Source organism: Phascolarctos cinereus, unplaced genomic scaffold, assembly GCF_003287225.1.
Source record: "Phascolarctos cinereus isolate Bilbo 61053 unplaced genomic scaffold, phaCin_HiC Scaffold_5;HRSCAF=322, whole genome shotgun sequence".
NCBI lineage: Eukaryota > Metazoa > Chordata > Mammalia > Diprotodontia > Phascolarctidae > Phascolarctos > Phascolarctos cinereus.
Genome location: NW_027555958.1, coordinates 368,560,005 through 368,584,788, shown reverse-complemented (window position 1 = coordinate 368,584,788; position 24,784 = coordinate 368,560,005). Strand labels below are relative to the sequence as shown.

The window sequence follows — 24,784 nt, the reverse complement described above, 5'->3', positions numbered from 1 at the left end:
TCCTGGATCACTTTTCTGGCTGGTCACATCCTGCATCTTTTCTCATATCTCATAGACTGCATCCTGCTTGCTCCATCTGCTTCAAACCCCCCTTTCCACTTCACCTCATCACATACACACACAGAAGAGTCAAAGACATGGGATGGTCAGTCAGAACCAGGAATAAAATGTATCCAACAACAACAACCCTGCAAAGACAAACAGCTTTGAAAGATTTAAGAACACTCTGGTCAATGCAATAACCAATGATGATTCCCCCAAACCAATGATGAAGCACCTTTCCTGACAGAAAGATGATAGATTTGCAACTTAAAGAGATACAGAATGAATGATTCTAAACGGATGGTAGGTAGCTAAAAGAAACTTAGGGTTTCCTTTCTCTACAAAAGGCTGAGCACCCAGAACAGAGAATAAATACTTACAGCATCTGGTCTGTGTGTCTAATCCAGCATATGTATGTATTCAATTCCTGCTTGAGACACAAGTTAGCTAAGCATTCCTTAGCAAACCACTTAACCTTTCAGTGACCTGAGGCAACTCTCTTAAGATTTCAAATTTCAAAGAGTGGTCCTTCTTCATTGGTAGAGGAAGCCTCCTCCCTAGGAGTTCCCTGCACTAATGAAATCACAGGTCCCGACCAAAAGAAAAATCTAAGTGTCCAACATAAACACTGTATCGATGTATTTTTTTAACCATAAAGGGATCGATTTTTATATTATTTTAATGTACACAATATCTCGATGGATCCCTCTTCTATGTAACCTTTTCACTTTCTTCTACTTCAAAGGCAGAGATGAAGTGGAAGAAATACAGGACTGAGGTCAGGAAATCTGGATTGTAGTCTTGAATTTTTCAATAGCTCCTTGTGTGACCTGGGACAATAACTGTTATTCATATAGCAATTTTAAGTTTGCAAAGTGCATTTGTATCTCACAACATCTTGCAGGCATTATTATCCTCATTTTACAGATGAGGAAACTGAGGCACTTAGAGGCCATGTGACCCACTTAACCTCACACAACTAATAAAAGGCAGTAGTTCAGACTGAATCCAGCACAACAGGCAGACTCTCTCACCAAGTCCCCTCTCTAGGCCTCAGTTTCTCCAGATGCGAATTACAGAAACGGAGAGGGAGGATTGAGAGGGCATTAGACTAAACTGAAGTCTAAGTCCCTTCTAGCTCCCGGATGGGGCGGGGTTGAAAGTCGGCCCAGATCTAGGGTGGGGAGGTAGCTAGGAGCCGGGCTCGGGCTCGGAGGGCCGGGGCGGGGCTGGGAGGCTCCGGCTCTCCCGGCTCGGCCAACCTGAGCCTGCCCTCCCCGGCCCGGCCTCCCCGCCCCTCGCGATGGCGGCTCCGGGGCTGCGGAGGCGGCCGTGTCTCTGGCACTTTCTGCTGGCGGTGGTGCTGGCCTTGAACTTGGCCGCTGTCCGAGCCCAGCAGACGCCGCGCACCCCAGAGCGGGGGCCCCCAGTGCGGCTCTTTACCGAGGAGGAGCTGGCCCGCTATGGCGGGGAGGAGGTAGCAGATGGGGCGGGACGGGACTGGACGAGGTGGCCTTGGGCACAGACGGACTGACCCAAGGACTGACGGACAGATCGACAGCCCAGCCCAGGACTCCCAATCCTGGAAGGGCAGGGGGGACCGGGAGACTCGGGGGGCTCCGGGAGAGGTGGCAGACCGCGAGCGACGGGGGCTGGGTCCAGTCTAGAGCCAAAGGGCGGGACTTCCCGCGGCGGACATAGGGAGGAGGAGACTGTAGCCATAAACGGAGTCCTGGACTCCTGCAGGAGAGAGAGAAAGAAAGGAGAAGGAGGAGACGAGAGAAGGAGTTGTGCTCCTAGGACAGGCCTCATTTTGTGTCTGACCTCCCCTCCCCCTAGTGAAACCTCAGGTAATCTCCTGAATTCTGGTCCTGAATCACTAACTCCTTGTGTAACCTTTGGGCAAGTGGCTTTCCTTCTCTGGACCTCAGTTAACTCATCTGTGAAATGAGGAGGTTAAACATCTCTGCCTCCCTGCTTTCCTGGCTACCTTCAGGTCCTAGATAAAATCTCATCTTCTGCAAGAAGCCTTTCCATATGCCCCTTAATGCTAATACCTCTCGTCTATTGATGATGTCCAGTTTATACTGGGTGTATTTTGTTTGCAAATAGTTACTTTCATGTCTGCTCCATGTGAGTCCATTAGACTCTGCTCTTTGAGTGCAGTGACTATCTTTTGCCTTTCTTGATATTCCTAGCGCTAGGCACAGTGCCTGGGACATAGTTGGGGCTTAATAAATGCTTATTGACCTACTGACTGACCTTGTCCAGGGTGTAAACATATGGAGTTTTGGGGAGTTGTCTGCCTCTTCCTTCCCCCATCATTTTAATGTGTTTCATAATATTTATGGGAGCCTCTTAATGTAAAATGTCCACTTCAGACCTTTTTTTTTCTTTTTGGTAGGCAATTGGGGTTAAGTGACTTGCCCAGGGTCACACAGCTAGTGAATCTCATGTGTCTGAGGCCAAATTTGAACTCAGGTCCTTCTGACTCCAAGGCCAGAGATCTATCCACTGCGCTCCCTAGCTGCCCCCCCCTTAAGATCTTTATCCTAATGCAGGCCCTCTCCTCCAACCCCCTAATCCCAGTAAAACTTCAGTCATCCTCCTGGTGTGGTGAGTAATGCCACCACTCCAGGACAGAGTGTCTTATCAAGGCCTAAGTTCCTAACAACCAAAGTTGTGTACACTACTGAAAATTTATAGGTAATTTATAGGTAATATTGCCCCTGCGAAGGGGTAATATCTGAATTCAAATCTATATTCAGACACCAGATGTATGCTACTTGCTACTGGGCAAATCACTTAACCTCTCTCAGCCTCAATTTCCTCATCTGTAAAAATGGGATAGTAGCACCTCTCTCCGGGAGTTGTTGTGAGGATCAAATGAGATAATATATGTAAAGTTGTGTTCAACTCTTCATAACCCCATTTGGAGTTTTGTTTGCAAAGATACTAGAGTGATGATTTGCCATTTTCTTTTCCTGCTCATTTTTGCAGATGAGGAAACTGAGGCAAACAGAGTTAAGTGACTTGCCAAGGGTCACAAAGCTAGTAAGTGTCTGAGGCCAAATTTGGACTCAGGAAGATGAGTTCCTGACTCTAGGCATAGTACTCTATCCTAGCTGCCCTTGGAGTGCTGTATAGATGCTAGCTATTATCATTATTATTCCATAGTAAAGTCCCAGTGCCCTCAGTGTTTCCTCACCACCCCCAGGACACCCCTAACACTGACTAGCATACTCTTCCTCCCACCCCATCAACAAGTCCTTCTGCAATGTAAAAAATTCATGGTGTCCAAGGGTAGGTCTCTTCTGTCTTCCTACCTTTGCCCCAGATGAACTTCCCTAAGAACAAAAATCCCTAGTTTCAGCTTTTCAAGCTTTCTTCATTTGAACACCCCATCCCATCACCTTTCCTTACATTTACTAGACCTTTAATTCACTAATTAGAGAGAAACCACAGCCCAGTATATCCTTTTTACTTCCTTGTGAATGTACTCAATAAAACTCCAAGCAGGAGACAATACGTATTTCCATGTCTTACACATGCTGCTCTTTCCACTGCCTGTACCACCTAGGTAGTCTCACAACATGATCTCCTCCTTGAGCCTGGATTTTTCCCTGATTATTTCACATGCGTGGTGGTATAATAGAAATGAGCACATGGAGTCAGCAAGCCTGGTTTTGAGCTCCTCCTCTGCCACTGTGACCATGGTTCAAGTCAATCAGTCACTTAACTTCAGTTGTCTAATCTGTAAAATCAGTATAATAATGCCTATCCTACATCACAGGATTATTGTGAGCATCAGGGAGGCAGAAGGACTTTGTTAAATTATCAAGTCCTATACTCATTTGAACAAATACTGATTAAGCACCTACTATGTGCAAGGCACTGAACTAGACCAGTGTTGTTTGTTCCATGAACCATTTTCACCAATAACAAAAATGTGCCATGAACCTCCAGGGTAATTAAATATACTGCTCACATCTTTAGGTTCATTCATAAAGTACTTACTAATTACAAGGATATCATTTGCCACCCAGAACTCTAAATTAACATTTATATTATGTTATAACATATCATAATTACACAATTATGAGCTATAACATTCTATTCTATCTATAATTATGAAAACTAAATATAAAATTATAAAACTAATTAAAAGAAGTAATCCAAAAAATCTCATATCTGTGAGACTAAATATAAATTTTTTTCATTTTGCAAATTTTGTTGAATACAAATAAATTAAATAAGTTACAATTTTGAAGATGTTTAAAAATAATACAGTAATCACATAAACTTAATTTTGATGTTGGACTTTTATTTGAACACAGGTTTGCAACATTTGGCTTAACAACAAAAACCGTCAAATCTGATTCCATATTGAGCTCTGTATTTTGATTTGAAGCAAAAATAAAATGAAAATACTTTCTCACACAAATATGAGGTAGAAAATGGTAGGAAAATTTTACAAGCTCTCTTGCTAAGAAATGGAAATTAATTTTTAACTTTTAGTTACCTAAGCAAATGATTTACAACATATAAAATGCTTATTCTTTCACTGGCTAATGACAAAGACTGTATTAAATAATAAATTCTCTTAAAGTGAAATTGCATATTTTGTTTCATTTTAACATTTTAAATATAAACTAATTTTTATAAGGAAAGAATCTCATCGGTCATGATTTTCTTCTCTTCTAACACTGGCACAGCAGCTATGTTGCCAACCAGTTCATTTAAAAATTCACCAGATACAACAACAGTAAGGAAGTAACTAATAAGCAAAGGAGACGTAGTAACTAAGTAAGTAATAAGCAAGTAAGTAGTGACTAATAAGTGGAAGATAAGTTTAAATCTGAAAGCAACCTTAAAATTGCGATACGTAATATATGGTTTGCTTATGCAGAACATTTAGGATGGTTGGTGATAGTTCCAAAGTGGCTCGTGAGGCAAATACCCAGTGATCGTAGTTTTCCAGCAGTCTGACATTTGCCCTGGAACACAAACATTCCTCATATCTCAATCACTTGATCACACAGCTGATGAGGTAAGATTACAGGGTAACAGAGAGATTGAGGGAGCTGCTGTGGTGCAGTGCACAGAACAATAATGAGAATATGTACATACATCTGACCATAATTTAATTGTTTAACAGTCTAATTTAAGCAACCACTAAATAGGAACTGGTGGGTAGGTGGTACAGTGGATAGAGTGCTAGGCTTGGAGTCAGGAAGACTCATCTTCCGGAGTTCTAATCTGGCCTCAGATACTTACTAGCTGTGTGACTCTGGGCAAGTCCCTTAACCCTGTTTGCCTCAGTTTCCTCATCTGCAAAAAGAGCTGGAGAAGGCAATGGCAAACCACTCCAGTATTTTTGCCAAGACAACCCCAAGTCATGAAGAATTGGACCTGAGAAAAACACATCAGCAAAAAACAAGAACCACTGGTATAGACAATAAGTACAATAGGAATTCAGAAAAGGGAAAGCTCATGGGGTACTATGGAAGAAAAGGCTTCATGGAAGAAGTGGGAATTGGGTTAGGCTTTGAAAGATGAGTAAAATTCGGATTGGGAGAGAGAAGTGGAGGGGAAGGGGATAGTGTTCTATGGGTTTTGGGGGAGGTGAATGGGGAGCTGCAACGTAAGTGGCAGAAGTGAGTATGGTTTGTATGATGGCAAGATATAAGAGTTTGTAGAGTAGAGTAGAGAGTGATATGGTCACGTGAGGAAGGTAGGGGACTTATCTTGGAGGAAGATTGAGATGTGAGAGTGTCTAAAATCTAACATTTTCTAGCTTTGAGACACACATTAGGGCAACACTTAATGAATGTTTGTTGACTGCCTTTAGATTAAAGGTGCTAGATAAATAACTATTGTTTATTTTATCATAATTATTAACTTCCTGAATCAATTCTGCTATATAAATGAATACATCTTCTTTTAGGTGCCTGAAAAAAAAATTAGCCTTCGCTGGTGTAAAATCGACTTCTGTACCACTTTTGTCTTTGTATTCCGATGACCTAGCACAGTTATTAATAAATGCTTATTGACTGATTGATTGATTCATCTTGGCAATAAGATTCTATTGTATTTACATTTGGCTGAGGCTAGAGCTAATGCATCTCCTTGGGAAGAATACTTAGCAAACTCATGAAGTTTTCTTTGTTTAGGCTGAAAACAGTGCTGAGTCCTCCAAGAAACACTCTCTGAACTCCTGGATGAAAGTGATCTCTTTGTATGCTATATTACTGGAGCACTTTCTGTGGATCTCTTTTAGGCTTTCATTACATTCCACCTTGTGAAATTTACTTGTAAAGTTGCGTCCTCTATTAAATTGTAGCCTCCTTGAAAGCAGAGACTGTCCTTTTTTCATCTGTGTACCCCAGCACCTATAACAGTGCCTTGCATTTAGAAGTCATTTAATAAATGGTTGACTTCAACTGAATTGTACTGTGCTTGAATTACTAGGCTTTTCACCAATGAAACTTTGCATCTGACAAGTGTTGCATTTCACAAAAGTTAACCAAGCTCAGTGAGTGCTTTTTGATCAGAATACAAAGCATAGCTTCCATTAATTATTTAGCTTTTGGAATTGAGGGGCAATATGAGTAACAGGATACAAATTTGCCAATTGTGCATGTGCTGATGAAGGTGAGAGTGAAATATTAACAGTGAAGGCAAGAGGCATGGGTGTGGGAAGTGCTTTTCCTGCCGACTCCCGGTGCTGGTGATCTTTGGGGAGTAGGCAGGTTATTTAGTTTCTTAACAATTTTCCCAGAAGGAGGAGATCCTCTTACTATGTCATTGACTGATGAATGATAATTTTCCTGTCTTAGTGAGTTGGTGGAGGGAAAAAAACAAGGGAAGAATCATCCTATTAAACAAAACAGATGTTGGGAAGAGATTAGATTTGGGGAGTGAAGCCTGCTGCCTATCCTCTTAGCCTTTTTGTTCTAAGATATTGTCCATTATCTGCAGAGAGTGGAACTACAGCTATAATCATCTTTCAGGAAGCTAAATAGGAATAGGATTTGTTAAGGGAATCATGAAGTGGCATTTACCCATTCAGAGAAATAGATTGTTTCTGGCCTAACTTCTGGCTTCTCAATAGCAGGTCCTCCCTCCCCACTCTCCTTCTGGAAGAAATATGTCGTTGCAAGCTGTGGCCTGTTTTGCGGACCATGCTTAAAACAGTGCAGTGCACTTAATATATTCTTCATGACCTGACTTGACATTGGTCTGATCCAGAGGTGGGAAACCTGCTTTAGTCCCAGTGGATAATGTACTGAGGTATAGAAATGAGTTGGTATAGGAGGGAGGCAACGTGGTGCAGTAGAAAGAGCCCTGGCTTGGAAATCATTTGCTCTCTGTGGGTTTCAGATTTCCTCATCTGTAGAATGGGAATGACTGTTTTTGCTTTTTTGGTGAGGCAGTGGGGTTAAGAGACTTGCCCAGGGTCACACAGCTAGTAAGTGTCAAGTGTCTGAGGTTGGATTTGAACTCAGGCCCTCCTGACTCCAAGGCTGGAGCTCTATCCACTGCACTACCTAGCTGCCCCTACATCTGTAAAATGTGGCAATTAGACTAGGCAATCTCCTAAGTCTCTTTCAATTCTAGAATTCTGTGGTTCTGGGAGGCTGACCCAGACAAGCCATTGGTACATGAATTAATATAGCAACGCTCTGGACTTAATATTTATCCCGAGTAAGTGTGGCATTTTCCTATATTGCAATCTTGTCTATCCCACACTGGGAGCTCTACTCCCCCAGCCTATTATGCCAGCTGTACTTATAGCCAAAAATTTTCCCCAAAATCTCTAGCAATGTGGAACAGGGTCACTTGTTTTGTTTTAATGAACAAAACTTTGAAATTATCCGAAGCTGAATTTTAGCCAGTACAACAAAGGAGACACATAAGGCAAACTCACAGTGATAAAATGCAGGATAAAATCAGATACAAAAAAAAAAGTGAGAACAAATGTTTCCATCATACATTAGAACTTAGGTAGAAATTAAGTAATTTCTGAAGGGGAAGGGGTAGAAAACTTTCTTTCCATTCTATCTAGGAGGAGAAAAGAGGAACGAGTGTAAGATTTATGCACTGGCTGTCAGTGGTCTGAGGGCATGTCAAGGAGGAAAGGGCCTGCAACTTGTGAGCCACACTGCCAAGGCCCACGTTCAAGATTTCTCTCTTACGGCCATGTCTTGGAGACCTAGCATCAATGAATCAGTTTTCAGCCCATTGTTTCCTGTATTCTTTCTTTTACTAAGTCATCACCTTCTCAGCCTTGTCCTACAGCCATTATATCTTGTCAATACTCAACCCAGGGTCACTGCTTTCTTTACTCACACACCCAAGCCATTGGTGGGGAGGGAGGGGAAGGGCAGCCAAATCTACTAGTGGTACAAATTACTTACGGTTTAGTCAAACAAGGACAGGAACTCTGGAAGCTGGAGGTGGGGATGGAGAATGGACTGATTGTTCCCTAGGAATCTGCAATTTTGTTAAGTGGACAAACTGTACACGTGACGTTACATGATAATGTATCTGTTTTATCTGTCTCTGGGAAGGGCTGATGTGCCATTGATTAGGGCATTAGAAACTCTCCAAGCCCAGGGAAAGAAAGCTTTTTATTCTAAAATGCTAATGAAGAGTAATAGAGTGGACAGGTACTGATCTTGGAGTCAGAAGACCTGAGCTCAATCAAGTTTCAGCTCTGTCATTTACTAATCTCGAGATCCTAGGCAAGTCATTCAACTTTGAACTTTGGTTTCCTCATTTGAAAAACGGGGATTAAAATCCTTCTTCTCAGGATGGTCGTCAGGAATGGTCCTCATAAAATTTAATGTATTCTAGCAATTTTCACTCTAGCAAAAGGAAAGGACTGGATTAACAATCTGCAAATCAGCTTTCAGCTCTAATATTTGAGAGGTCTAATTATTTTTCAGAAGACACTGATTTCTCTGACTGATCATTCAGGTGCCTGGCTCTGGTTTCTCGCTGATATTTTTTTTTTGTCATAGAGAATAGAATGACATCTCTATTTTACCCACAGTTATAATAATTATTAATAATAGCTGGCATTTCTATAGGCAGCTAGGTGGCTCAGTGGATACAGAGCTGGGCCTGGAGGCAGGAAGACCTGAGTTCAAATTCATCCTGAGATATGCAATAGCTATGTGACCCTGGGCAAGTCTTATAACTTCTATTTGCCTTAATCCACTGGAGAAAAAAATGGCAAACCACTCCAGGATCTTTGCCAAGAAAACCCCATGGATAGTATTGGTGTGCTATGGTCCAAGGGGTCATGAAGAATTGGACACAGCTAAATAACTGAACAACAAAGCATTTATGTAAAACTTTATGGTTTGCAAAGTGATTTAAAGTCTGCAAAGTGAGATACTTGCAAATATCTCATTTTATCTTCACAATAAACCTAGGACATAGGTAGTATTATTATCCTCATTTTACAGATGAGGAAACTGAGGCAAATCAAAGCTTCAGCAACATTTCAGTCACACAACCACTAAGTGTCTATGGCTGATTTTGAACTCAGATCTTCCTGACTTAAAGCTGAGTACTCTTACCTAGCTGTCTATTAATAGTGAAGTCAATATGTCAAAGATCTATGATTTTGTTGGCATGGGAATTCCTTCCATCAAAGCAGCTATATAACTTAATAGATTTATCTTAGATCTGTCTCTGGCCTCAGGTTCAGAGAGGTTAAGTGACTTGCCCATAGTCACACACATGGGTGCCAGATGTGGGGTCTGATCCCTGGTCTTCCTGCCTCTGTTCATTGCTATTCTGCCTGTCTGGGACATCAATGTATATAAAAGCAGCACATGGGGGCTCTTGTATATGTGCATGCACATATGCCCACATTATGTATCAGACCTATGATTTCATCAGTGATCTTAGTAAGGAATCTCCTATGCCAATGCACCTGGGCATCTTTTTCTGCAACTCATGATGTTAGAGAGCTGCTTGGGGCACAGAGATGTTAAGTGATTTGCTCAGGTTCACACAGCCAACAGCCAGAATATATCAGAAGTGGGGATTGATTCCAGGCCTTCCTGGCTCCAAAGCCAAACTCTCCATTCACCACCCTTGGCTGCCACTGTGCGTGTGTTACTTATAGATGCTTTATTGGGGGCACTGATCCATTGAGGAAGGCCCAAGCCCTCCCCACTTTCATTACTTAGAACTCCTGTGCCTTCATGACTCTTTCTGGAGATCCCTTCTCAGGCCCCGTGTCTGCAATGCCCTCCCTCCTCCTGTCTCTTAAGATCCCCAATTTCCTTTAAAGTTCAGCTCAGGTAACACCTCCTAAAAAGGCCTTTCCTGATCCCTCAATTGCTACTGCTCTCCTCTCCCCCAAATTACCTTGTACTATATTTATTTTACATATGACATGTACTATATAGTGATTTGCACAGATCATCAGAGTTTTGTCCCTTCTCATGAGGAGGCAAATTGTCCCTTTCTCCCTGTGTTTCAGCAGCTTCATGTATACTTATATGTATACATGTTGCCTCCTCCAATAAAATTGGAGTTCCTACAGGTCAGGGATTTGTTCTATTTTTGTCTTTCTGTCTCTAGCATCTAGTACGGTGCCTGGTTCCTAGGAAGCATTTAATAAATGCTTGTTCTTTGATTTATTGATGTGGCCAGATGTGTAATTATAAATATAACTGGGACATGGGGAAATCACACATTCAGTGCTTTGGACATGGTAGATGCTTAATCAATGCTGACTGAATGTAGAAGTGAATTCAGGTATAAGTCAGAAACGAAGTAATTAATCACATGTCATTAGTGATGAGAGGCCTTTTCTCTATCATGTTTTTCTGGATAGAAAAGAAAAAAAATACAAATACTGTATTCTGCATTTTAGACCCAAGTCTGCCAGACACAATTTTTAAAAATTGATTTCACATTATTCTACATCCAAACATGGTTAGCTTATTGAGGGAAGTGTCCAGACTGGAATAATCCCTCCATATCCTTGGACATATCTCTAATACCATTTGAAATAACTTTAAAAGAAATCTTGAACAAGGGAAAAAGTCACAGGAAGATTTAAAAAAAAGTTTGGGGTTAACTTCTTTTGATGGAACAATAGTTACTTAACCTTTTTTTTTTTTTGAGGCAGCTTTCAAATGTTTTATTCACTCTTTTGTATGTACTATAAATAAGTGTTTCCACTATGGAAAAGAATGGTATGAGCACAGTACATGTGACTGGGAATGGGTTTGCTGAAGACATCTTCGAAAGGGTAAAAACTTAGAAAACAAACGGGAGGCTGGAATTCAGTTCTATATATAAAGTCCCTTATTAAAAAAAAAAAGGAAACGAAAATAAAGAAAATAAAAGGAAAGAAGGCAAGGCCACAAGATGATTTATTGCAGTGACATGTCCTGGTCCTTGGTCTCCTTCTTGGGCGCCCCAGAGCTCTTGGCTGTCTTCCTTGTCCTTCTCCTTCACCGACAGCTCCAACAACTTCTCCACCACTTTGTTGGTATTTTCTTTGCCTGCTCCTGCTCCCTTTTCTCTTTCTTCTATCTCATTCCTGTATTCTTCAAACTTTGCCTTAAACTTCTGGGCATCTTCTGCATTTAGAAATCAAATGGCCAGCAGTTCCGGCTTGGGACTTTCATCAGCAAAGTCAGCACGTGTGTTCCAGACCCAGGCCATGTATTGGGCTTCAGCTCCATCAATGGTATTATATAGTGATTTCCACAGATCATCAGAGTTTTGTTCCTTCTCATGAGGAGGCAAATCGTCCCTTTCTCCCTGTTTCAGCAGCTTCATGTCACCCATCCCTTGCTCTTTCCATTCTGGAAGGTCATTCTTAGAGGCAAATCAGAACAGCTTGGCCTGCGTCTTAAAGAGCTCTTCTTCATCTCTTTCAAGGGTCTTAATTTCCTGCTCAGGAAGAGACACTATGGGCTCAAGCTGCAGATCATAGTCTGAGTCATCCACATTCTCTATGGAGGTGCTTCCTTGGCAGCCGCCATCATGGTTGGTCCTGGCTGTGCAGCAACTCTTGGTCCAGTCTGGTTTGTACCTCATCTGGCCATCACTTAGTCTTTTGAGGGAACATATCTGTAGAACCATTCTCCTAAAACTATTCCTCCTTCTTTGACCACTTTCCTCAAGGGCTTCCCCTAAGATGGTCACAAGCTAAATAACATTAGCTAGCATTTATGTAGTTGCAAAGCACTTTACATATGTTAACTCATTTTGATTCTCACAACAGCCCTGAAAAGTACATGCTATTGTTATCGCCATTTTAAAGATGATGAACTGAGGCTAAGAAAGGGTAAGGGATTTGCCACAGAGGTGATGCAGCTAATAAGTGGGACTGCTAGGTGGCACCATAGTGTATAGAATGCCAGGTCTGGAGTCAGAGGACCCATCTTCCTGAGTTCAAATCTGGCCTCAGACACTTATTAGCTGTGTGACCCTGGGCAAGTCATTTAACCTTGTTTGCCTCAGTTTCCTCATCTATCAAGTGGGGTGGCAAAGGAATTGGCAAACCACTCTAATATCTTTGCCAGGAAAACCCCAAATGGGGTCACAGAGAGTCAGACAGGACTGAAATGACTGAACAGCAAACAGTTAAGTGTCTGAGGCAGGATTCGAGGTTTGTTCTTCTAACTCCAAGTCTAGTGTTCTATCCATGGCTCCACCTGAAATGGTCACAAGGACCTCCTCCCTATGATCAATACCGTGATCCTTTCAGGAAATGGGGAAAGAAAGACCTGCCATTAGGTGGGTCCATACTCTGATCCCTTCAGGGGAAGAAAGAAAGGCAATGATCTTAGACAGGCAAGAAGTATTTCTTGCTCTAAGTTGGGTTACCTCTCTTGATCAATTCACTGGCATGTCAGCTATTGTGCTGGATGCTTTGCATGCTTTTGTAAAGGGAAAAAGTCTGCAGAGAACTTTAGAAATATTATTTCCAGTTGAAATAAAAACTTGTTTTTAATATGCTTCCATATGGCCCTAGTTATGCAATTTGTGCCCCTTATAAAGGCCCACATTGCCTTCCTTTCTTTGCCTGCTACTTTTCTTTCTCCTGCTACTTTGCTCCGAATTTATATCAATTTCACAAGCTCAAACTCTGGCAGGAAGCTTTCTGACTTAACCCCACTATAATTACTTTTTCATTCTTAGGCTCTCTCAACCTTAATCATTTTCATAAAATGCTAGGGCTCAGAAAAATCTTAGAGATCCTCTAGTCCAATCCCCACATTTTACAGATAAGAAACTGATGCCCAAAGACTTTGACTTCTCTGCTGGTTAGCATCACAGCTAAGATAGAACCAAGGTCTCCTGACTCCCATTCCAGGGCTCTTTTCACTACACTGTTTCCTGTCCTAGCAATGCTAATCTTAAGGAAAGTATCCAGGTACAAAACATCAATCTTGGACTAAGAAGTTAGAAGAAATTTTGTTGAGTTGTTTTCAGTTTTGTCCAACTCCTTCATGACCCCATTTGGCATTTTCTTGGCAAAGAGACTAGAGTAGTTTGCCATTTCCTTCTCCACCTCATTTTACAGATAAGGAAACTGAGGCAAACAGGGTTAAGAAACTTGCCCATGGTCACTCTGCTAGTAAGTGCCTGAGGCCAGATTTGAACTCAGGAAGATGATGAGTCTTCTTGACTTCAGGCCTGACACTCTGTCCACAGCACCACCTAGCTGCCCAAAAATTTAGAGAAATTGCTGGACACAAACAGTATAAAATGCAAAGTTAAAATGATATGAAGATTAAATAAGAAATTAAACATCCCTTATCCTTATAGAAGATAAATGTGCTTGTATCTAAGATCTTTGTAACATATAGCTGGTATAGGTAAGTCTCAGTTGATTAGGTAATTCATTTACCTTCAGAATCACAGAATCTCTGAGTTGGAAGAGATGGCAAGGTCTCCTGGTCCGACATATACATGAGCAAAAATCCCATTCACCACATCACCAAGTGATCATCCATCTTTGAAGACTTCCAGAGAAAAGGAGCCCGCAGCCTCTAAGGCAGCCCATTCTATTTTTGGATAGCTTGAAATGTTAAGAAGTTTTTCTTTAGACTGCACCTAAATCTGTGTTTCTGTATCAAGCACTCATTGAGTCTAATTCTTACCTTTAGGGCAAACCCCACAGCTAATCCCTCTTCCAAGTGAAAGCCCTTTGGATACCTAAAGACTGTTATCATGTTCTCCTTAGGACTTTACTTCTTCATGTTCCCTTCACTTGTATGATGTGGCCTTGAAGCCCTTTCACCTTGGTTGCCTGGTTCTCTTACCTCTAAAATGATCATTATAGCCATCACCATGGGTCCTTATAACTGCCTCAGCATCCCATTTTGAACCCAAGTGAAAGACTTTACATTTGTTCTATTTAAATTTGATCTAACATTCCAAACTCTTGAAGTCTTTTTGAATTCTGATTATGTCATCCACCATGCTCACTATCTATGTGAGCTTTGTGCCATAAATAAATTTGACAAGCATACTATTGATATCTTTACCTGAGCATGAAAAAAAAAAATGAACCGCTTGGGACCAAGGACAGTTCCCTTGGGCACTCCACTGGGGCTTACTTCCAATTTTACATTTAATGATCATTAACTTTCCAAGAGGCAGCATGGCATAGGTGATAGAATACTGGGCTTGGAGTTAGGAAGACCTGGATTGTACTTGCACCTCCTGTGCTTGTCGCTGTTCAGCCATTTCAATCATGTCTGACTCTCTGTGACCCCTTTTGGGGTTTTCCTGGCAGAGAGTGGTTTGCCATTTCTTTCTCCAGCTCATTTTTACAAATGAGGAACTGAGGCAAAAAGGTTAAGTGACTTGCTCAGGGTCACACAGCTAGTAAGTGTCTGAGGCCAGATTTGAACTTATGAAGATGAGTCTTCCTGATTCCAGGCCCAGTGCTCAATTCACTGGGCCACCTAGCTTTCCTCCTTTTCCTCCTCCTGTGTTGACCTTCAGTGTAACCCTACAGAAGCCATTTAATCTCTATGTGTCTCAGGTCCCTAATAGACTGAGTTTTGAGCTTCCTGAACATGAGTTCCCACACCCAGATAAACCTAAGTGAGTGTGGAACTGTTAATAAATGTGCATGGTGAGTGGCCTTTGAGGCCAAAACTCATCTTAAAAGAGAGATCATCAGCCTGGAAGTGGGGAAAACACAACACCCCAGAAGCAATGTACTAGTGAACATTTTGAACTGTAGTGAAATAATAATAATAATGTCTCATTTTATTATCATAGATGATATTTATGTTGTATTTAATTACTCATATAATGCTTTATATCCATTATAGGCAAACAGGTTAAGTGACTTGCCCAGGGCCACATAGCTAGTAAGTGTCTGAGGTCAGATTTGAACTCAGGAAGGAGTCTTTCTGACTCCAGGCCTGGTGCTCTAACCACTGCACCACCTAGCTGCCCAGAGGTTGGTCATGCCAGCTCCTTATCATCATCACTTTCCCCCCAGATGTCCATTAGTCAATCCTATAATAATATGGCCTAGAATTTTACCAGAAAGCAAAGTTAAACTCAGTAGCCAATAGTTTACAGCTTCATGTGTCTTTCCCTTTTTGAAAATTAAGACAACATTTGTCCTTCTCCAGGCCTACAGTACCTTCTCCATTCTCCTTGATCTTTCAAAAACCACTGTTAGAAATTCAGTAGCTACATCTCTTTTATTTTTTAATCATTCTGGATACATGTGTATGTGTGAGATCTTCTTGATTAGAATTAAATTCCTTAAGAGAGACTTGGTTATACTTATATTGAATTCTTTACATACACACTGAGTACTGAATAAGATAATTGCTAGTTCCTAGCCAATAGAGGTGTGAGTGAGACCTTTTGAGACTCTCTATCTGATCCTCAGATTTTCCAGGAAAATATTCTCACCCCTTCTGTTTGCCTTCTAGGAAGACCAGCCCATTTATCTGGCAGTGAAAGGAGTAGTATTTGATGTCACTTCTGGAAAGGGTGAGTTGTGTAGTTCCCTGAATTTTCCCTTTTCATGAGAAGCTTGGGAGATGGAGGTAGAAGGGGGAGGGGACCAGAGGACAGAATCAACAGAAGAATTGGGAAACGACTTGTTGTAGTTCAGAGAACAAAACCTGGGAATCTGGGGACCAGTTCTTCTAGCTGTGTGATTATGGGCAGGTTACTCCATCTTACCACCATTGTCCTCATCTATAAAATCGGAATGTTAGTAATACTTGCCCTGCTTACCTCATAGGGTAATTGTGGTAATGATCATGAAAGCTTCTGTGTAATTATAAAGTACTATTGAGGTTCAGGGGACATCCCAAAATGTTGGAGCGCACCAGAATGATGAGAAATAGACACATGGGTCTTGGTGTCTTGAATGAATTCGCTCAGACCATCTCCAGGTTAAATAAAGGTGTTTATTGGGGGTGACGTACCCAGTGGATTCTGTTCCTTTTGGGAGACCAGAACACCCAGTGGGCCCTGCTCCCCATGGGAGCAGACCACTTCACCAGGTCAGATGTCTGGTCTATATATAGTTTGAAGGGGGAAGGGGGAACAGGAGAAGGTGGGGGTGGGGGAAAAACAGCTCTGGAATGCCTGGAATATCAGGTAATCAGAGTGTCTTTGTATGTATACAAGGAGAACAGGAAAGGGGAGGGTCAGAGCTGTTCTGGAATGTCTGGTAATTGGGGATGCTTTGTGAAGGCATACAGATAAGTCTGAGGTGGGGGCATTAATGCATAGTCCTCTTGAGCATTTTTCTGGCTGGTCACATCCAGCATTTTATCTCACATCGCACATCCTGCATCCTGTTTGCTTCATCTGCCTTGAACACTTGTATCTGCCTCATCAGTCCCATATAAGTGTAAGCTAGAATTTATGATTCCTGACTTCCACGACCATACTCAGTTTTTATTCTTTGCTAGTACTAGTCATGAGGAACCCCAAAATCTGAAATCATTTTAGAAAGAAATTTATTTGGTCATTTGTTAGGGGATAGAGCAGAAGACTGTCAATCAGGTCTATGCCAGTCTATGTCATATAGGGTTCAGATCATCGCATAACCACACAGCAGTTGAGCTGTATTGTAGATAGGGCTGTTCCCTGATGAGCTCCATTGAGATGTATATCAGTAAGCATTAACATCAAATTAAGATCGATTGAGATGTAAACTTAAACATTCACATTTGGGGAACTCAAAACTCAAGTTTTCCGTAGATTCTAGACTGGGTGGCATCAAATATTCCTGTAGCCATCCAGTTTCTCCAGGAAATGTCTCTGGCCTCTACAATAAGCTTTCGGGTTCAACAATTTCTAATCACATAAAACAATATCTATAAATGATAAATAACATTTTTTTCCACACTAGGTTCTGACATGAGCAATACAGGTCAATTCTTACTTATCTGCTCTAGTATGTATATTTGCCTTAGAAAGGGGACACAATTTGACTGATTATTATTAATAATAAGAACTAGTATTTATATTGTGCCTTATGGTTTACAAAGTGCTTTAGAAATATTATCTCATTCAATCCTCACAACAGTCCTGGGAGGTAGGTGCTATTGTTATCCCATTTTACAGATGAAGAAACTGAAGCAAACAGAGTTAAGTGACTTGCCTAGGTTCACACAACTAGTACATATTGGAGGCAGGATTTGAGCTCAGATATTCCTTACTTCAGGTCAGGCTCTCTATCCACCACACCACCTAGCTGCTTTATAGAATGCAATCTACTTTTAGGTAATTAGAGCAGAAATGTTGTAAATGATTTGTGATATATTTGAAGATAAAGAATCTATTTGTAAAATTATATTTCCAATATTAACCAAAAAAGGCATGAAAAATAAAATGAAAAAAGTATGCTTCAATCTGCACTCAAGAGTTGAGCGGTTCTCTCTCTGGATAGAGATAACATTGTTCATCATGAGTCTTTTGGAACTGTCCTGGATCGCTGTATTGATTAGGGTAGCTAACTCTTTCACAGTTGATCATTGTCGCAATATTGCTTTTACTGTTTACAGTGTCCTCTTGGTTCTGCTCACTTCACTTTACATCAGTTCACATAAGCCTTCCCAGGCTAAAGCATAAGTCTGACCATTTCACTCCTCTACTCAATACATTCTAATGACTCCCTATCACCTGTAGGATCAAGTATGACCTCCACAGATTTAAAGTTCCTCACAAGCTAGTCTCTCCCTACCTCTCCAGGTCTTATATGTGAAGTCCCCTCTGCATATTCTATGATCTAGCCACAAGGACCTACTTGATTTTCTGTATACATTATGTTCTATTGTGCACCTCTGCTTTTTCACTGGATATTCCCCCATTCCAGGAATTCACTGCCTTTTCCCTTTTGCCTCTTGGAATCTCCATCCTCCTTTAAAACTTGAATCAAGTGCCACCTTCTACAGCAGTGCATGCCCCCTAACTTCTGGTACTCTTCCACCCCAAACTATCTTGAATATATTCTGAAGATCCATATATATATGTGCAGGTTTTTTCCCTCGTTAGAAGGCAAACTCCTTGAGGGCAGGAACGATTTCACTTTTATATCCTCAACCCTTAGCACACAGTACATGGTATAAGTAGAATTTTAATAACTGCTTTTGGATTTATTGACTGGTAGATGTTTCAGAGGTAAACTCAACCTAGCACATTTGAACTATCCCATACCCAAAATGATGGATATAAGCATTATATGAGTAATTAAGTACAACACAAATATCTATAATAATAAAATAATGAGACATTGTTATTATTTCAATAGAGTTCAAAATGTTCACTAGCACATTGCTTTTGGGGTATTGTGTTTTCCCTACCTCCAGGCTGATGATCTCTCTTTTAAAATGATTTTTGGCCTCAAAGGCCACTCGACATGCACATTTATTAACAGTTCCACACCCACTTAATCTTTCTTCTTCCTTGGTACAGAGTTCTATGGGAGGGGAGCACCATACAATGCCCTGGTTGGGAAAGACTCCACAAGAGGGGTGGCCAAGATGTCTCTGGATCCTGCAGACCTCACACATGATACTGTAAGCATTTTCAAGACCCCTTTCCCCAAATCTGTCATCTTCAGAAATCTTGCTTCTCCAAAACTTTTAAAATGCTCACCCTCATTTTCCAGCTTCACTCTAAACCATTGGTATAAGTTATAATGTTAGACTTCATTAAGAGGGGCATAATACCCAGAACAGAGGATGTGCCCACTGTCTTAATTTCTTTTAAGCCCCAAGGCTGGTCTTTAATGGCACTTTCTATTTTGTCCTGTTAGTTAAAGTCTAGTTGCATATAATGATATACCACACTTTGTTCAGTCATTTCTTATTGTGCACTTACTTTGGTTCCAATTTTTCCTCCTCCTTTTCCTCTCTGTAAGTTGTAAAGCAAATGTCAATCTGCATTGGTGGAGGAAGTTTCCTCATTAGGAATTCCCTACAACAATGTCATCTTATATCCAGCCCAAAATTATATATTCCAGCCACTTACATCCTGGGGTAGCCATTTATTTTTCAAACTTTCTCCATTTGGTTTTGTCAAAAGGTTTCCTTTCCTTATCAGTTGATTTGTGGAAAGGGCAAAAAAGAAAGGAGAAAGCCCAGTGAAAAATCAGTCCTCCTCCTTTAAACTCTCTTACTTTTTGGATTTTTCCTCACTCAGACTGGACTCACAGAAGAAGAACTGAAGTCCCTGGATGATGTCTTCACTAACGTGTACAAAGCCAAATATCCTATTGTTGGCTACACAGCACGTAGAATCCTAAATGAAGATGGCAGCCCCAACTGGAATTTCAAGCCAGAAGACCAGCCCCATTTTGATATTAAGGATGAGTTCTGACAGTAGTAGAGCAGATGCCACTGGGGGGAGATGCCAAGCACAGAGGGCAGGACACAGTCTTCCGCATTAGCTGAGGAGTGAGTGAAGTAATTTCACACTTCAGAAGTACTCAAAGTGGCCCAGTATGGAATCTCTGAATCACTTTTTGATAGGAATAAAATGAATTTTTTACATAGAACATTTCTTCTCTTTCTCTTCCTCTTCCTTTTTCTCCTTTTTCTTCTTCCTTTTTTTTTTGTGCACATTTCACCCACAAGATCACAGAGTTTAGAGCTGAAAGGAGATCAACTCATCTAATGCACTCATTTTACACAGGAGAGAACTGAGAACCAAACAAGTTAAGGTATCTTTCACAAAGACAGACTGGAGTAGATATGGTGCCAGACCCTGTCACGCGACTAGCTCAGCTCACCACAAGAGCAAGGATCCTATACTAACCTTGAAGGGATAAGACCAGCTTAACCTTCTATCTCGAATGTGCATTGATGAGGCGGGAGAGAAGGTGGAAGCAACTCCGTTTAATTTTAACAAAGCATTCACTTAAATAGTGAAGTTAACAGGAACTTCTTCTCAAGTTATGATGACGTAGAGCTCATGCTGTGCTAGGGACGGTGCATGCACATTCTATGCACTTATCTGACTCCAATCCCAGATAAACTGCTAATGACCATACAATAACTAGGGGAGTTAAAGATTGTTAAAGACCATAGAATGGAGCACCCAGCCAGGCAACCTTTGCCCATAGATCAGTCACCTGAGAGGGGCCTCCGCCCATCAGTGAGACCTCATGAATAGCCTGTGGCCCTCTACATCCTTACAGATCCCCAACAAGACCTGATGTTAGAAAGACTTGGATCTGAATCCTGGCTCAGATACTTTTTAGCTGTGTGACACTGGACAAGTTACTTAACTTTTCAATTTCAGTTTCTCCATCTATTAAATGGTGATAAAAATTGCACTGACCTCACGCAGTGATTTTGAGGATCAAGTGAGATAATATATGTAAAGTGCTCTGTAAACCTTAAAGCACTATGTAAATGCCAGCTCTTATTTTTTTAACTAACTGGATTCCAGTAGGCAACTCAAACTCAGCAGTCCAAAACCAATATTCTTCCAACTCATCCCTCTTCTGAATATTCCTATTACTGTCCATCAATGCTGTTTTCCTAAGACATGTACTGATGAACAAGTTCTATGGATTGTCATTCTAACTGGTCTGGACAATAAGGCATTCTTCATCCACTTAGTTTTTCTGGTATGGATAGTTAGACCTAACTCTTTTGTGTAGTTATAGATCAGTTTAGGAGGCTTTGCTTAGGCTTCATGTAGTTAGCACAATGGCATTCCCCAATCATGGCGTCTGTAGGACCTCACCATCTGCAGGGAATCTCTCTTCAGTTTGGACTCTGCTCTCCATCACTTACAATCCTAAATAAGAGGGCTCCTTGGCAGAGTCTCAACCCTAAGCCCCGCTGTCGTCTGTTGCTGTCTGCTGACTAGCTGCAGTTGCTGCTACTGTTTGTCTTTCGGTCTGAAGAGGACCATGACATCAGGAAGGTGATGCCATGATATGCAAACGAATTGGATTTGAGTGAGGGAGGGCTGTGCAAGGTCACCAGATTCACTTTCTCCTTCAGAGCCATCTGGGTCCAGTGGCTCGATATGGGTCAGAACGACTGGAGATGGCCCAGGATGCAGTGGGGAACCCTGGTCTTTTCAAGCTAAGGTCTTTAACAGGTCTCAGTTTGACTGAGGTCTCTGCTGACTTAAGTGAGAGATAGGATGGTTTCTCTTCCCCCCACCACTTTCTTCCAGCTTCCTGCTATTTCTCATGACTCTCCTCAGCTCCATATGCAGTTTCTCAGCCAAGGAGAGGCTAAGTCTCTTAGGTTCTCCAATCTTTCAGTGCCAACTCCCCCATTCCAGAAGAGAGCAAAACTTCCAGCGTAGAATTTCCTGGGTGTCACCATTCCAGCTCTTGTTCTCTCCCCTTCCATTTGTACTCCACATTTTGTCCTTATCACCACCCACCATACACATCTTCACATACAATTCATTCTCTCATACACAAATAGAAAAAGGAAAGGGAAGAGGGAAAGATTCCAATGTCTCCTTCATCTGTGACATCCCCAATGGATAGGCTTGAGTTGGAGCTGTACAGATGGCATCTGGCATTCCCTTAATATCTGGTATAGTCTATAAATATCATTGGGCAAAAGCCTCTGGGTTGTTTCAACTCTTCCAAGGCAACCATCCAGGAAAAGATGGAGACAGAGAGTGAGGAGAGAGAGAGGAGAGAGATGAGTAGTAACTTACCCTAGTCTCATTCACTCACCTGGCCCCTTTCTACATCTCAACCAATTAAACTCTAGTTTCACAAAGAAAAAGTGAAGAGTCCCTGCCCTCAAGGAGCATATATTTTAATGGGGGAGACGACTTGTGCATAAATACCTATAGAGTTGATACAAAGTAACATGAGAGGAGAAAGAACTAGTTCTACAAGAAGAGTCAATCTTTTTTGAAGGGGAACATGATCTTCACTGGGAAAATGGTCTGTTGCCAGGCCATGAGGTGGTTTCCAAGGGTTTCCTCTTTCATCTACTTCTATCCTCATGTTGAGGCTGTGAACATTACCTCCAAAGACAGCCTCATTGAATCCTAGGGGATTTCATCTTCTCTAATCACCTGTGTTTTCACACTAGCATTTATGTAAGCTATCTTATTTGATCCTCACAACTCTATAAGGTAGTGCTATTATTATTCCCATTTTACAGATGAGGAAACTGAGGCCAAGAGGGATTAAAAGACTTGCCCAGGGTCATACAGCTAGTAAGCATCCAGGGCAGGATGTGAACTCGAGTCTTCCTGACTCCAGGCACAGGGCTCTGACCACTGTTCTACCTATTCACATCCTGGTCCCACCCTTCTGCATGCACAAGCTGGCTGTTCAGTACAGGAAGAATTACCTTCGTGATTGATTCTCGGTATTTTCAGTCTGTACTTTGTGAAAACTGACTCAGCGCGAGGTGTTAAACCGGTGTTGCTTTCTGCAAAGAGCTATGGATGATTCATGGGCTAAACAATAGGGAACGTGGGGCCTGAATGGAGGATAACATCAACCGGTGATGAAAATCAACCCAGCAGGATGCAGAAAAGGAGAGAGGGAAGATGGCACTTAAAGACGCCCATCGGATTCCGAGGGGGCGCCCAAATCTTCCCAGATCCCTAAAGAATTAGACACAGACAACAGGAAAGGCTTGGTGCTTAATTCAATTCCTTTGAATTTAGTTCAACAAATGTTTATTGATCTATTTAATTTTAGTCCCCCATCTATAATAATGATGATGATGAAGATGGTAATAACACATCTCTACAGCACAGCATAAGATCATGGGATTAGACATGGAAGGAAGCCAGAGGCAGTCTAGTTCAACCACCACCTTTTACAGATGAGGAAGCTAAAAGCCAGAAAGATAGAACAACAACAACAATAATAGCTAACATTTATATAGTGCAGACTCTATGCCAAGCTAATCACTTTACAATTATCTTTTCACAAAAACCCTGGCAGGTAGGTACTATTATTATCCTCATTTTACAGCTGAGGAAACTGAGGCAAACAGGGTTAAGTGACTTGCCCAGGGTCACACAGATAATAAATATGAGGCTGGATTTGATCTGAAGTCTTCCTGACTCCAGGCCCCCATGCTTTGTTGACTGTGCCACCTAGTTGCCCCCAAGGTCATATAGTCAGTCAATCCTGACTGGATGAGCCAGGATTTCAGCCAAGGTCTTCTGATTCCAAATCTGATGCTCTAGCATCTTAAGGTTTATAAATTGCTTTCCTCACAACAACCCCAGGAAGGAGGATAGTACATATATTCTTATTCCCATTTTTCAGATGAGGAAACTGAAGCCACATAATGTGACTTGCCCGAAGTCACATGACAAATATCAGAGTCAGTTATTCAAACTAAAATAGTCCTGATAAATGTTTAACCATAGGCTCTCTCAGGGAAAAAAAAGTTTGCTGTAATGTTTGCCTATTTCTGAGATGTAGATGCTCATGCTAAAAATTTAACAATAGGCTCTTTTGAGCTAGTAAAAGGTAGCTCCAGCACATCCCTGATTTAAACCCAGGTCTCTTGCATAATGAAAGAAAAGATCACACTTCCTACAATGCCATACTGTATCATCACAGGCAGTTCATTTGGGATGACTTTGTGTGACTCTGCCTCTCTTAAATCAATTCATGCGCAAGTCAAGATAACATCCTGTGATGTCACTGGTCCTCTTAGAAAAAAGACAGACAGCAATTTGTGATGATAGCTACTTTGTTGACTCACCACAACATTCTCTCTCTGTCTCTGTCTGTCTCTCTGTCTCTGTCTTTCTCTCTGTTTCTGTCTCTCTGTCTGTGTCTCTGTCTCTGTTTCCCAGTATATCACTTGGTAAATGCACTAGATAAATGTGCTTCCACCACTACCATTCCTTTTATTTCAGGTAAAGTTGGGAAGTTCTTCCTCAAATCCAACAAGCCCCTCTCCTATTGTCTCTTTCTTAGGGAAAACAATGACAACCTGAGCCTTGAAGTTTTCCTGGATATCTAAGAGAAAGAGAGATGACCATTTCCACTAAATCCATTCTGAGTACTGAAGTCCCATGAATCTCCCCCACTCATTGATCATTAATGTGCTTAGTTTTCAGCCTGCTCATCTCTACATATACATTTTATCTTCTCAAATGTACTTTATCCCTTGTTCATTGACCACATGTCTGTCCTTTATCTGTCAGTCTATGGTACTGTGTCATCAACACCCCCCCCCCCCCCCATCTAGTATACAGAAGCCAGCAGACCTGAGCTAGGGAGCACTAAGAG

General features: G+C 41.5%; 1 protein-coding gene and 1 pseudogene across 1 annotated transcript; one reads left to right on the top strand and one right to left on the bottom strand.

Annotated features, from left to right (window-relative positions):
- Positions 1-1,274: 1,274 nt before the first annotated feature.
- Positions 1,275-20,083, top strand: NENF (neudesin neurotrophic factor). Its single transcript, XM_021007776.2, has 4 exons — positions 1,275-1,519; positions 15,996-16,056; positions 19,000-19,103; positions 19,729-20,083. The coding sequence occupies exons 1-4, from the start codon at positions 1,346-1,348 to the stop codon at positions 19,903-19,905; spliced, it is 516 nt and encodes a 171-aa protein (XP_020863435.1). The 5' UTR covers positions 1,275-1,345; the 3' UTR covers positions 19,906-20,083.
- LOC110222672 (ran-specific GTPase-activating protein pseudogene) lies at positions 11,448-12,217 on the bottom strand (annotated as a pseudogene).
- Positions 20,084-24,784: the final 4,701 nt, after the last annotated feature.